The sequence below is a fragment of the Trachypithecus francoisi genome, unplaced genomic scaffold (genome assembly GCF_009764315.1).
Source record: "Trachypithecus francoisi isolate TF-2019V2 unplaced genomic scaffold, Tfra_2.0 Lachesis_group17, whole genome shotgun sequence".
Lineage (NCBI taxonomy): Eukaryota > Metazoa > Chordata > Mammalia > Primates > Cercopithecidae > Trachypithecus > Trachypithecus francoisi.
The window spans coordinates 87,460,226-87,473,722 of NW_022681462.1; the positions used below are offsets into that span (position 1 = coordinate 87,460,226).

Consider the following 13,497-nt stretch of genomic DNA (forward strand, 5'->3'; position numbering starts at 1 on the left):
TATTCAAAGTGAAATGGGTAAAATCCAGAGCTGGTTATGGGCAGGTTGCAGGTTCCTGCACTATAGCTAGGACCACAGATTGAAACAATTTTTCTGGAGGCCAGTTTGGTAAATAATGTAGTAAAAAAATTAACATGTACCCTTTGAGCCAACAATTAATCTTCTAGAAATTTAAGAAAATAATTTCTAAACTGCACAGAGGCATGCATTAGAATTACAGCATGATTTACAAAAATAAACATACAAACAAAAATACAGACAATGTAAACATTTTTAGTAAGGAATTAAATGGCTAAACAGATATACAATGCAAGAGTATTCAACTATTAGTGATGAATTGTACAGTAAAAGGCACCAGATTACTGATGAGCATTTACCGTGTGATTTTATTTTATTTATTTTGAGATGGACTCTCACTATGTTGCCCAGGTTGGAGTGCAGTGGTGTGATCTCGGCTCATTGCAGCTTCCACCTTCTGGGTTCAAGCGATTTTCCTGCCTTAGCCTCCTGAGTAGCTGGGATTACAGCCGCCCACCACCACACCCAGCTAATTTTTGTATTTTCAGTAGAGACGGGGTTTCACAACGTTGGCCAGGCTGATCCTGAACTCCTGACCTCAGGTGATTCACCTGCCTCGGCCTCCCAAAGTGCTGGCATTACAGGCGTGATTTTATTTTTATGTAAAATTGACTACATATAGTGTATTCATATGTGCAAATATATAGAGAGGTGTGGAAACATGTTTACTATGTTTCTCTCTGGCTTGAAAAAGTTTATTTTTAAACTTTTTGTACTGTTTGAATTCAAACAATAAAGTTTGAATATTTTGTGAGTCTGTATCATTATTATAAAACAAAAAACTATTTGAAAAAAAGAATGTCAAAGTTAAATCAATTCTTGCCTCAGTAACTGGAGTAATTTCAGGCATACTAGCCATATATTTTGTAGAACTGGAAATCTATTATGCTTTGGAGAAAATCCAACAGGTATGTTCTAGATCTTGCCCGTAGAATTAGGGTGTTTCTAGTCCACCAAAGGATGATTATTAATTTATGGAAACAATAGGGTTTGGACTAAAACCAGTTCTGTCTGGGCTGTAAGAGTTAAATGTCGTCTTACATTTTCATTTAAAAATATCTTCAAAGCATTTTCATTTAATTGGAGTTAGTCTTCCTTGTTGATTGGCATTGTATTTTGGGAGTAAATAAATTTTAAACAGCTAAAGTAAATGGATTTTAGAGAGGCTACCTGTAGAGTCACGAAGTAAATCTAATGAATCTTTTGGCCTTGTATTTAGGGTTGCTGGGGGTGGATTAGTAAAATGGGCCTGTTTAGTAAAAGTAGATGGAGTCTGAGAGAAGTTGAATATGACCAGAGAAAAGATTACCAATTGGAGACAAAGTGATTATGACTTGTACAGGAAGGAGAAAAATGTCAAAAGGTTATTATTTAAGAAACATTACCAGGCGCAGTGGCTCACAACTGTAATCCCAGCACTTTGGGAGGCTGAGGCAGGTGGATCACCTGAGGTCAGGAATTCAAGAACAGCCTGGCCAACACGGCAAACCCCAGTCTCTACTAAAAATACAAAAAATTAGCCAGGCATGGTGGCGGGTGCCTGTAATCCCAGCTACTCAGGAGGCTGAGGCAGGAGAATCACTTGAACCCAGGAGGCAGAGGCTGCAGTGAGCCGAGATCGCACCACTGCACTCCAGCCTGGGCGACAAGAGCGAGACTCCGTTTCAACAACAACAAAAAAGAAACAGTACCATTCTAGAAAAGGAACTCTTTAGCATGCATGGATGGCTATGGCAATATAAATTAACACCTAAATAATTTGTCATTCAACAAAATCTTAGCACTGTGTGTTTTGAGGATATTTTAAAGTTGATTACGACCCTGGGCTGCAGAGTGGGAGACTGGAAGAAGGAAATGCAGCAGTTGTTAACAGTTGAAGCTGTGGAAATAAACAGTCAGCCGAAGCCAGAGGAGAGGAAGGAAAAAAATGTTGGTATCCTTGAGGATACCAACATTTGTTATGGCCCTGTAAAAAGGAGCAACCCAAGAAAAGCACACACGAACGGAAGTTCAGAAATCAGGTAGAGAGACTCATGTTGAAGACAGGGGAAGAGAGTTTCAAAAAGGAGGAGTTAGCAGTATCACGTGCTGTAGAAAGGCCACATGAGAGAAGGACTGAAGTGACCACTAGATTTGGCCTTCAGCAGTTACTAGAGTACAGTGCAGACAGGAGTACCTTGTACAGGTGGCTCATTTGTTGGCGCCAGAGGCCAATACAAGGCACTTTCACACAGTCTGCATTGGACTAGATTGGGAAGTAGGCGCTACGTTAGGGGACGAAACTGGTGAGTGCCCGGGTATTTTCAGCTGTTATTGGGGATAGGGACTCTGCGGGTGGCTAGAGGTACTGCTAAGCCGGAGCTCAGGAAATGCACCTAGGGCCCCAGTAGTAGGTCTCCGATAAGAATCAGGAGAATGAATCTATAAATGAATGAATATATGAATGCATGTGGGGGTGTGGTCTAGCGATTGCTTTATGAGCATGACCAGGACAGGAAGAGGATGGTGAGAGCATACAGTAAGTACCTGCCTGTGGAAGAGGCTGCCGTTGACTCAGAGGTGCCAGGGAGGTTGGTGTTTTCAAGGCGGTCAGGTTCCCCAGTTGGGAGAAGGGTGGGAAGGGCTTAAGGATTTACAGATTGTTTTAGGGGAGAACACACAGGAAGCGAAACATCAGGAACGCCGGGAGACAGCAGCAGCAGGACAGGATTGAGGAAGGGTAAGAGCGCGAAATGGGGTAAGAATGCAAGAAAGGAATGGACAGATCTATGCTTTACAAGGCACTTCCACGGCGAGTGACTCACTCATCCTTAGGACAACCCAGGGAGAGAGATGGGTATATATTGCATTGCCAGCCTTTGGAATGAGGGATGCGGTCCAGATAAGGCCATCGCGGCTCAGAGAGGCTGTTCAGCCGCTGTTCGATTCCCCTGGTGACAAGGACCACTCTACTTTTGGAAGTAGCACTTCTATTAGACAAGTAAAAAAAAAAAAAAAAAAAAAAAAGAAGGAGACAAGAAAGGTGTGGTCCCCTCGAGGGAAAAGATCTGTGAATGACAGACATTTTACATAATTCATGGAATTGCAAAGCCAGAACGTGTCAGGCAGATCTTTTCATCTGTAAAACGAAGGGGGCAGAAGATCTTCCTTTTCTCTTGTCCAATAGCCTGTGAAATCATCTAGGCAACCACCTCCCAATTTTACAGAATTAAAAAACGAGGCCTGCGGGATATGTCTCGCTCAAAGTAACAGAACACCCGAGTGGAGGGACAGGCCCGGAGCCGACTCCGCCCCGTCCGCAGGGCCTCTCGCCGCTCCGCCACCTTCCCAGAAAGATAAAGAACAGCGGGAGGCGGCAGGCCCGGCGGCCTAGCTGCGAGCGCCCTGGGGTTCGAGACCGCTTCCCGGCAGCAGTGGGAGGAACGCCCCGAGGGGAGGGCAGGAGAGGGGCGGGGAGGAGTTGAGACGGGCGGGGAAGAGTTCGGGCCTCCTTTCCCACACTTCGTTAGGACGCGGGCTGGGGCGGGCCTGCAGCCGGCAGAGGGCGCGGGGAGACTCCTCGCTCGGCGGGCCTGGCAGGCCCGGCGGGCTGGGGGCGCGCTTTCGGAGCTCGCGGGCACCGGGTCGCGGCGGCCCGGGCGGCCAGAGCCGGCAGGGGAAGCGCGGCGGGCGGGCAGGCGGGCGGCCGGGAACAGGCGGGGCGGGGCGGGGCGGGGCGCGAAGGGGGCGGTGCCGCGAGCGGGGGGCGGTGGCGGCGGCGGCGGCGGCCGAGGAGGAGAACATGGCGGCCGCGGAGAGCGGCTGAAATGCCTGTTCTTCAGGCTGGGCGAGCGGGAGTCTGACGCGATCTGCTGGGCTCTGTCCTCCGACGGCTGCACCGCCGCCTTGAGCGCCTCGGCCGCCTGTTCGTTGCTGCTCCCTCGAGCCGAGCCTGCGTCAGGTTCCTTCTGCATCCCCCTGCGGGGGGACCCCTGCTCCGGAGGAGGGGGCCGGAGAGCCGCGGCGGCGGCGGCGGCGGGCGCCTGGGCCCAGGGGGCCGGGCGCCGGGCCTGAGGAGCGGCGGAGGCCGCGGCGGCACCGCCGCCACGGTCGCGGACGAGTGCGGCGCCGGTGAGCGCGGCCCAGAGGCGGCGGCGGCAGGTGAGTGGCGGGCGGCGGGTGCGGAGCCTCCCGGTGGGTGCAGCTGTCACGAGCCGCGCGGCCGCCGAGGCCCTAGGGGGCGGGGAGCAGCTGGCGCCCCTCCGCCCCCTGCTCTCCTTTCTCCCGCTCCATCCCCCTCCCAGTTCCCCGAGTTCCCCTCGCGGCCCCGCGCGGCTGGAGGGGGCGGAGGTCGCAGCTGTCACGGGCACCAGCTGGGGGCTGCTCCCCGCCGAGGGAAATCGCTGCAGCAGCGACTTCTCTCCGCCTCTTTTCCAGTTGCCCTAGTTAGCGTGGAGAGGGCGAGCATCCGCGGAGGGGGCGCGAGCTGCGCGGCCGCCTGCCCGGCGTGGGGAGCGGGCGCCCCGGGTCGTCGCCGAGAGGGGGAGCCGGAAGTCGGCGCGGGCGCCCCTCGGCCCCGACGACGCCGTGACCTTGGCCAGCCCGCTCACCTCTCGGAGTCTCGCCTGCCCGGACCGCGAAATGAGGGCGACCGCGGCGTCCCTCTCCGTCAGCGCAGCCCTCGACGGCGCTCGGGTTTGACCCCGGCGCGCTTGCTCGCCCCTTCTCCCGAGAAGGGGTTTCGGAGGTAGACATGGGATGGACACTGAACATGTTCCTGTCGCGGCCGGTGTTTGGTCCCCTTCCTGGGATTCAGCCGAAAGGGCCAAGGAAGGGAAGCAAACATGTTGACGAGGGGCGGTTGGGAGGTGGGGCTGGTTAGTGGGCAGTGACAGAATTCAGGCCGCTCTCTAGTTCCTTGGAAAAGACCTGAAGAAATCGGACACCAGGGTCTCCAGTCCTTACTACCCAGCTGTGGTGGCTGCTTTTTAATTTTTTTAAAAGCAGTTACCCCCATGGGTAGACACTGCCCAGTCTGACGACGTTAGAGGAAGACGGAGGGGTTGACAATACAGCCTGTGTGTGTGTGACAAGGACAGGCCACGGTGTTGTGGCCGGAGAGTTTCGTGGGAAGGAAAACTTGAAGCTGGAGGGTCTGTTAGCCTCTCATGCTTGGCCCTCCTCGTTTCTGGTAGAGGTGTTGAACAGGCAGGTGTCCTTGTGGAGAAGGTGACATTTTTTCTTCGGAGACGGTGAATTTTTAATGTCGAGTGTGATGTTGGTGAGTGAAGGGTTCTTGAGTGACTTGCAGCCCCAGCACCCTCTGTGGATGCCAAGAGGAATCTCTGTGGCGATGATTTGTGAGGGCTGGTGCTTACATTTCAGTGATTAAGAAATCAAGTGTCTGCATAAAACATTACTGCCGTGAAGCGTAGATTATATGGTACAGTTGAGGGATGGATCTCAAGGGTTAAATTTGTTTGAGGTTTGTCTCCTCTTTTGAAATTGGTTGGAGGCTAGTCTCAGAAAAAAAAAAAAAGCAAACAAAACAACAACAACAGTAACAACAAAAGTTGACCAGAGGGGCCCCAGCTTGTTTCACAGAAGCTATGATGTTGTAGGAAGGGGGTCGGATTTCTTCATGTTGAGAATAATGTGAAAAGAAAGTATTATTTGCTTGGGTCTCTTGGCTCTTGAACTAGAAATAGTTTTGGGTTAAAGGTAGCAGTGGGGTTTGATTCAGCTTAACAAATAGTCATTCCTTGAACTATTTGCCATAAATTAGATAAAATGGAAGTGTTTCTGTTTTATCTCCTGTACTTTGTGGAAAGGTCTAATTTGGTTTTGTGAACGAATGTCCGAAATGTTTTCTCTCTGTTTCTTCTTCAGACTCGATGCTTTGGGAACAGTGGGTCACAAAGAGAGTTTGAGTTGGGAATATATGGTTTAGAGAGAAAATAGAGGACTGCTGCTTATTAGAACAGGTGTTTAGTTTGATTTTTGTAGATGTTTTCTACTGATTATTTAACAGCATTGAAGTTTGCTTTATAAGGTGCAGAACGTGAATTTTACATAGCTTATACTTGATCTCTTCCTTATTTCTCTGAGAAAACCTGTAGGATTGTGCCTATTGAATGGCTTTTTGTGTGGTTTAAACCAAGGGAGTGTTTTAGATCTGCAGTGGTTTTATTGGGGGCAAAAAAAAAAAAAAAAAGCGCTTGATGTAGCTAATGGTGATTATTTCACTTAAGCTACGATTATATAGACATTGCTTTTTCCTCCCTCTTTCTGCGAACATTTGTTTTTGTTTCTCCCTCAATTCCAGGGTTTCATTTCTAGAAATCTGGGCTGGAAACAGAAGCAGCAGTTTGTATAATCCCCAGAACTTGCTTATGCCAGGAAGCTGTAAGGGTAGCATGAAGTGGGTGTGATGGAAAGACACTGCTCCTGCTTAAGACATTTAACTGTTGAGGGAGTCTAAGGTCAAACTTTAATTTTTGTTGAATTTCCTGTTTTCTACTTATGTGTTAATCTTTTGGTGGGCAGAAGATTGGGTTGCTATGGTGCTAACTGGTGTATATTGTGAAAGTGCTGGCAACATTTCATGATTTTACTCTATAGGGAAGGGTGGTAAACAAGCCTAAATAATTTAAAGATGTTGTTCTCAGAATGGAATGTTCTGTGCATGTCCTCTTGATCCTGCTAATCCAGTGAGCGGTCTTCACTAGGACTAAAGGTTGAGTAAGTGATGAGGGTGGTATAGAGGTGCTGAAAGGTCGAGTGGTTGGAGAGGGGGTATTGGGCATTTCTTGAAATTCTTTTCTCTATTATCTGTATTGGGAATCTGTATACCAGACTGTGATTTATAATTGTTTTTTCAAGGCCGTTTTAGTTCTCCCTGTTTGGTTGTCATCAATTTCATATACCTTCTCTTCGATACTACCTCTGTTCTGTACTTTAGTTTGTCTTTTTTCTGTGTCTCCCAAGGACTCCACATTGTTTGAATGTTATGTTGCATGTCTTACAGAGTTGGTTGGCCTTAAGCTATGTGGCTTAACATCGTTTTCATTTTAGGGAAGGTGTGGGAGGTCAATACTAGCGCACAACACGGAGTAGAATCTAAGTCTTGGAGCATAGGCGATCCCGGTGATGCTCATGATTGTTTTGGCAGTGGTTTTTGCCTTCTAAATATGATTATAACAGAGATTCTCAGAGGACCTCCTGGCAGAGGTCCAGAAATGTTTTGGAGGGTTCCATTTTGCATTACTTGCAAATATTGAATGCTGCGGTGGGTGTGGGCTCGGGTGAAAGTCATGTGTCTCAGGAGGTGGATGTCAGAACACTGTATCTGATCTGGGCCGCAGAACCGTATACATTTCTCCCTATCTTAGATAACTTTCCTACCCATTTGGGAAGACTAGACTGTAGGAAAGGACTTTTTAAAATTGCTGCTTTCCCAGATTAGCCAGTAGTTTAGCCGTTGGCGATTGGCAACTAAGGATAGGCCGCGTGTTCTATTCTTAACATTGAAGATTAGGTCTAGTCATTTAAAACCTTCCTTTTTCTCTTCTTTATATTTTAGTTAGACCGTGAGCCTTTCAACATTTGATGTCAGAGGTCATAAAATGGCCTAGTGGCAACTAGGTACCATTCTTGGTTGCTTTTTTTAAATAGCTTAGTTCTGGAAAATGGTTTGTGGTCATGTAGTATTTGGATTGATGTATAGAAATGATTATTATGTATTTCTGCAGGATACATGGCTGAATAAGGGAAATTACTATAAAACACTGATACCAACATATAAGTCCAATTCGATAAGTTTAAGTAAAGTGAGTTGTATCCGTGCTTCTTCCCCCATAACCCCATCTGCAACACTGAATTTTTGAGGCTCCTTGGAGTGATAGGCTTTTAGAAAAGCTTAGTATGGTTATCATATTTAAAAGATAAGTAGCTTATGCCAAAATAGAAGCTCTAGTAACTCGAGGAGTTACAGAAGACTCACTCTCATCTTAGATATATTTTGTTCTTACCGCTCACCGAGAGTGTGTTTTAGTGTGTGGAGGGCAGGGATGTTTGGTTTTACTGAGTAGCCCCGACCTGACCATTAGGCACAGACAGGCCAGACTCATAAAAATAGGTGCAAGCACGGAAGCAGAATGCAGCCATTATCAGGACCAGAATTCTAATTGCACTGGATTATCCAGTTTTTCCAGAGTGATGCTTCATTTTTGCCCTTTCAGCTTATAATTGTGAAGCAATTTTAAAGCATCTTATAGAAATGGAGTGCTGACTTCAGACAGACAGGGGTGTCTAGCTCTTCCAGATACTTACGTTGATGTAGCCTTGAGCTATAACCACACTAAACTTCAGTTTTTATATTTAAAATTGAAGTAATGTACTTGTCCTCATATTGTAATCTTTAAAATAAATTATTAAATATGTTTAGCATATGATTGGCACATAGACATTAATGACTAGCTAACAAATGGGTGTTTCATTAGCGAATTCATCACTAGATTCTTGCATTCTTTTCTTTGTAATTTCTCAAATTTTTTCCTTTATTTCTGGCTCTGCAATCTGGTCCTCCTGTCATTTGCACATGGAGTAATGGGAGTCACATTGACTCTGTGGGCCTGAGTTTCTTTATCATTAAATGAGCATATTAATCTAATTTCACATTTCTTCTTGTTTTAAAATTCTATGATTTGTAGGTTTACAGCTGTTTGCTTGCATGCATTTACCTCTCTAATTTATCCTACACATAAATGCTGATGAAATTCCCTTCTAAAAAAAAATTTTTTTGTATGTGTTATTGTTTTCAGAGGAGACTTTCTGTGGGCAAATTTATCAAATGTAAATCATTTAAACTGATCCTTTTATTTCCCATTCCAGAAAATTTGCTGTAAATGGCATATGCAGAAATGCTTCGCAAACTGTGAAGTGTTAAACAATGAAGAAAGTATTATGATAATCATAGATATCTTGCGTCTTTACTTTTACATGTTCCATTTTCTTCATTTAAATTGGATTTCCTTTATGTTCTTGTGACCTTCAAAAACAGCATCAAAGCTGGTATGTTTTCAAGAAAGCTTGATTTTTTATCACTCCCTTAGCATTAGTTATTCTGTTCGATATAATAAACTTCTCTTTCTCGCTCCTTCTTTTGAGAGAGATTCTCTTTTTAGTGTATGTTGATTGGTTTTCCTAAAGATTGGAAAATTCTTGAGATGCCGTGAACTACAACATTTAGAGTAAAAGAACCTTAAATGATCATCTAGGACGGCCTTCTTAATGTTACAGCTGAGCAGACTAAGTCCATGCAGATGCAGTTGGGAATGGGGTTTCTTTATGAGAGTTACTTTTTGCATTGAAAGTTACAATATCACAAAGAGATTTTAAATTATAAGAATTCTTGTAAGCTTTTGAGTAATGTGTAAGCTAGGAGGAAAGGAGCATTTTTTTTTGACCAAAATTTGACTCTTAAATATTGTAAGAAGGTATTAATCAGGAATTAATTAAGACTGTTCTCTCAAAAACTACAAAAATACCTGCAGAAAAATGTCTCCTTTTCTTGTAAGGCCCTCATTCACAGTCAGCAAATATTTACTGAGTATTGTCTCTGAGCCAGGTACTGTGCTAGCTCTACATATTACATTTCATACATGAGGAAACAAGGCTCAGGGAAGTTAAGTGGCTGACGTAAGATTGCACAGCTTTTAGGTGTTAGGGATGACATTTGAGTTCAAGCCTACTGAGTGGAAATCATATTCATACCTTTCAATTGACTTCTCTTCAAGCACGTTCATCACACTTGGCCACATTGTACTTTTTTTTTTTCTTTCTGAACTTTCTTTCTCTTGAATACATGTGTTGTGGAGACTCCTGCAGTCTCGTTCCTTTCTGATAACCCGGGAGCCATACATACCAGTTACTTAATGAAAATGTCACTTTAAGATTCTTGTGGACCAGGCGTGGTGGCTCACGTCTGTTATCCCAGCACTTTCGGAGACTGAGGCAGGCAGATCATGAGGTCAGGAGTTCGAGACCTGGCCAATATGGTGACATCCCGTTTCTATTAAAATACAAAACTTAGCGCGGTGTGGTAGCGCAAGCCTGTAGTCCCGGCTACCCAGAAAGCTGAGGTAGAAGAATTGCTTGAATCAGGGAGGCAGAGGTTGCAGTGAGCCGAGATCGCGCCACTGCACTCCAGCCTGGGTGACAGAGGGAGACTCCGTCTCAAAAAAAAAAAAAAGAGATTCTTGTGCTGTTTCTGGTCTCACCTTTGTACTTCAGCAATGTTGATTCTTTGGTGCTTTTACCCAGGTAAGCTTATCTTTGGTTGATTTTGGATTCCTAGCCATAAAATTCTGCCTCTCAAGTTTTGTTGGTATTTAAATAGCTAAAGCTTAGAGTGCTTTGGTTTTGTTTTTGTTTTTTTGGAACAAATTGCTTGGTCATTCTCTGTGATTCCAGTTATAATTTGAATGGTTGATTTTATCTTAAAATTTCAGTTTGCCTATGTGGTTAAAACATTTACATACTTTTATTATCAAGCATAGATTTGATTATTTAACAGAAGATATTCTATTGTGAGTATATGTATGTATATAAACATATCACATCGTATTTGACCAGATAGTTGAAGGATGAAATGTCCTTGAGTTTTGAAAACATCTGTATGTGTAATATTGACTTGACTTTGGTGACTTTGTTTGGAAGAAAGCAAAAAGTTACTCTGCGATGTCTAATATCTCCCTCTGCATCCTAAATGGTACAGGTAGTCTGTAATTGAATTTCTAAGTAGCTACTCAATCATTCGTTCAAGACATAGTTATATGAGTACATACTTTGTTCAAGGTAGTGTGCTGTAAAAAGATAGCGGTTATTGGGAAATAAACCGATAAGATATAGATCCTGTTCTTAAGGAGATTATGACCTGAGAGAGGTGATAAGACAAACATACAAATACCTATAATACTAATTGAATGTGATGAGTGCCGTGAGACAGGTCCTGAAACAGTACTTTGAACATTCAGGGAGAGGGAGTGATTATTGTATTTTCATTTGAGAAAGATCAGGGCAAGTTTTATGGAGGGCTTGGTGGTAGACAAAAGCATTGAGGGCAGGGGATTATTTCTTTTAAGAATAAGGACAAGGAGAACAGTATATTCAGGAAGATTAAATAGCAAAGATGAAAAGACAGGAAGTAATGCAGGGGAAAGTGCAAGGAGTGTGGCATCAGCTGAAGTGGGAGAGGGAAGCATATCGTCTAGGTGTAGTAACAAAACATTGGTGGATTTTAATGGAGGGAGGTGGTGGGGAGCAGTATGTAGTAAGTATGTAGATATGGATGAAAATGAGAAATGTCAATTTTCCAAATTTACGTGGATCTTTTCTTGGCAGGTTTTATACCCCAAATTTTATATTTTTGGTTTTTGAAATGATTCCATATGTAAGGCTTACCCACACTGGGAACTTATTCACTCATTTTTATGTATATTTAAATACAGATTATATGTTTTTTTTTTTGAATAGAAGTTAGTACAAAATCTTTTTCACTGCCTTATATTTTTTTGAATTAACTTTTTTATTTTTTACTTTTGATTATGAATTATGCCTTAATCTACATGTGATGTGAGATATGCATATTACATGATACTTGCCCAAGAGTTAGCCAGTTGATCCAACATGATTTATTAACGTACTCATTTTAATAATTCCTCACTATTTTGAAGTCTACATTTTGATGTGCTGTTTCTATACTCCCTTTTTCTGATTCTGCATTATTTATTCCAAAAAGAGATACATCTATTTAATATGTGACAGTTCCTTATTGGTTTATATATTGTTACTGATAAGGCAAATCCTGCCATCAACTTTAAAAAAGCATTTTAACCTCCCAGTGGTTCTTAGATGCTGATTTGAGTTTATTAAATATATAGATGAATTTTGGACCAACCAGGATTGCATTATTCTAACATTCCTCCAGCATCGTTCTATGGCCCTTTGTTTATCAGGCCTGATTTCATCCCCTCTAGATGTCCTTTATATTGTTCTTCGTGTACTTCTTTTACATTTTATCTTCTATCTTCTGTTTCATACCACTGAATTTTTTTTTAAGCAGTAAGTATTCTTTTTTTTTTTTGAGATGGAGTCTCTCTGCCGCCCAGGTTGGAGTGCAGTTGCACAATCTCTGCTCACTGCAACCTCTGCCTTCCAGATTCAAGTGATTCTCCTGCCTCAGCCTCCCGAGTAGCTGGGATTACAGGCGCCTGCCACTACGCCTGGCTAATTTTTGTATTTTTAGTAGAGATGGGCTTTCACTATGTTGGCCAGGCTGGTCTCGAACTCCTGACCTTGTGATCCACCCGCCTCGGCCTCCCAAAGTGCTGGGATTACAGGCGTAAGCCACCACAGCCGGCCTTTTAAACAGTGTATTATCGCTTGGCATTCTTTAAGATGATGGAGTGGACTTGTTTGTTCCGTGTAAAATTGTCTCTTTGTATAAATATAAGTGTATCTGATTGTATAAATGAGATTGGTCATATAATTTGGAAGCCCCTGGCTCTTATTTATAGTTCATGATTTATTTTACTGATTTATTTGTGCCTTGCCATGTTCCAAAAAGGATTTAAGGCAGGATGTGTCATGAAGAGTCTTGGACCTTGTTCCAGCCCTGTCTGTTATTTGACTGATGCCCCTAGCCAATGTTACTCATTACATGGAGGGAACAGCCTTGAAGACAACTAATGTCACTGAATGTGCTGTGGTGTGTGTGTCTTTTGCCAAACTGGTAGTAATTCAGAGATGATACAGTGTAATTGGGGTACCTTTAAAGATAGGTCCTTTGAAACTTTGATAACATACAGCAGAAATTGGTTGGAAGTATCCCTTCAGGTATCCCTGCTGGGTAGGCTGTTAAAGAGCCTTCACTCCTGGGACCCCAGGCACTTTTAGCACAGTAGTTTCTTCTTTTCTTTTCTTTCTTTTTTTTTTTTTGAGGTGGAGTTTTGCTTTTGTTGCCCAGGCATGTACCACCATGCCTGGCTAATTTTGTATTTTTAGTAGAGACGTGGTTTCTTCATGTTGGTCAAGCTGGTCTCGAACTCCCGACCTCAGGTGATCCGCCCGCCTCGGCCTCCCAAAGTGCTGGAATTACAGGTGGGAGCCACCGCACCTGGCCAGTAGTTTCTTAACATTAAATTATCTGCGAAATGGAAGAAATACTAGAGGTCTGTGAGGATGTTTCTTCTCTTTCAGTCTGTTGTGGTGGTTTGTAGTTTACAGGGGCTTGGGTAACTGGATTTTAGGTTTATTATTTTAAATAGTAGACTATTAACACTATTTTGTATTGCAGTAGAGATCACTTATGCAGGTCTTTTTTATACTATTTCATAGAGATTAACTGGTCACCTTGTGGCAGAGGAGTTAAGAATGATC

The 13,497-nt window shown here is 43.8% G+C and overlaps 2 protein-coding genes across 2 annotated transcripts in view; both read left to right on the plus strand.

Annotated features, from left to right (window-relative positions):
* Positions 1-2,821: 2,821 nt before the first annotated feature.
* LOC117062863 (serine/arginine repetitive matrix protein 3-like) overlaps positions 2,822-13,497 on the plus strand; it is a 70,369-nt gene continuing 59,693 nt past the window's right edge. The window contains exons 1-2 of the mRNA XM_033176747.1: positions 2,822-3,058; positions 3,969-4,804. Of these exons, the coding sequence (XP_033032638.1) occupies positions 2,822-3,058; positions 3,969-4,804 (1,073 nt within the window). The remainder of the gene's footprint in view (positions 3,059-3,968; positions 4,805-13,497) is intronic.
* NCOA1 (nuclear receptor coactivator 1) overlaps positions 3,848-13,497 on the plus strand; it is a 282,993-nt gene continuing 273,343 nt past the window's right edge. The window contains exon 1 of the mRNA XM_033176431.1: positions 3,848-4,218. The gene's annotated coding sequence lies outside the window, so the exon portion shown is untranslated. The remainder of the gene's footprint in view (positions 4,219-13,497) is intronic.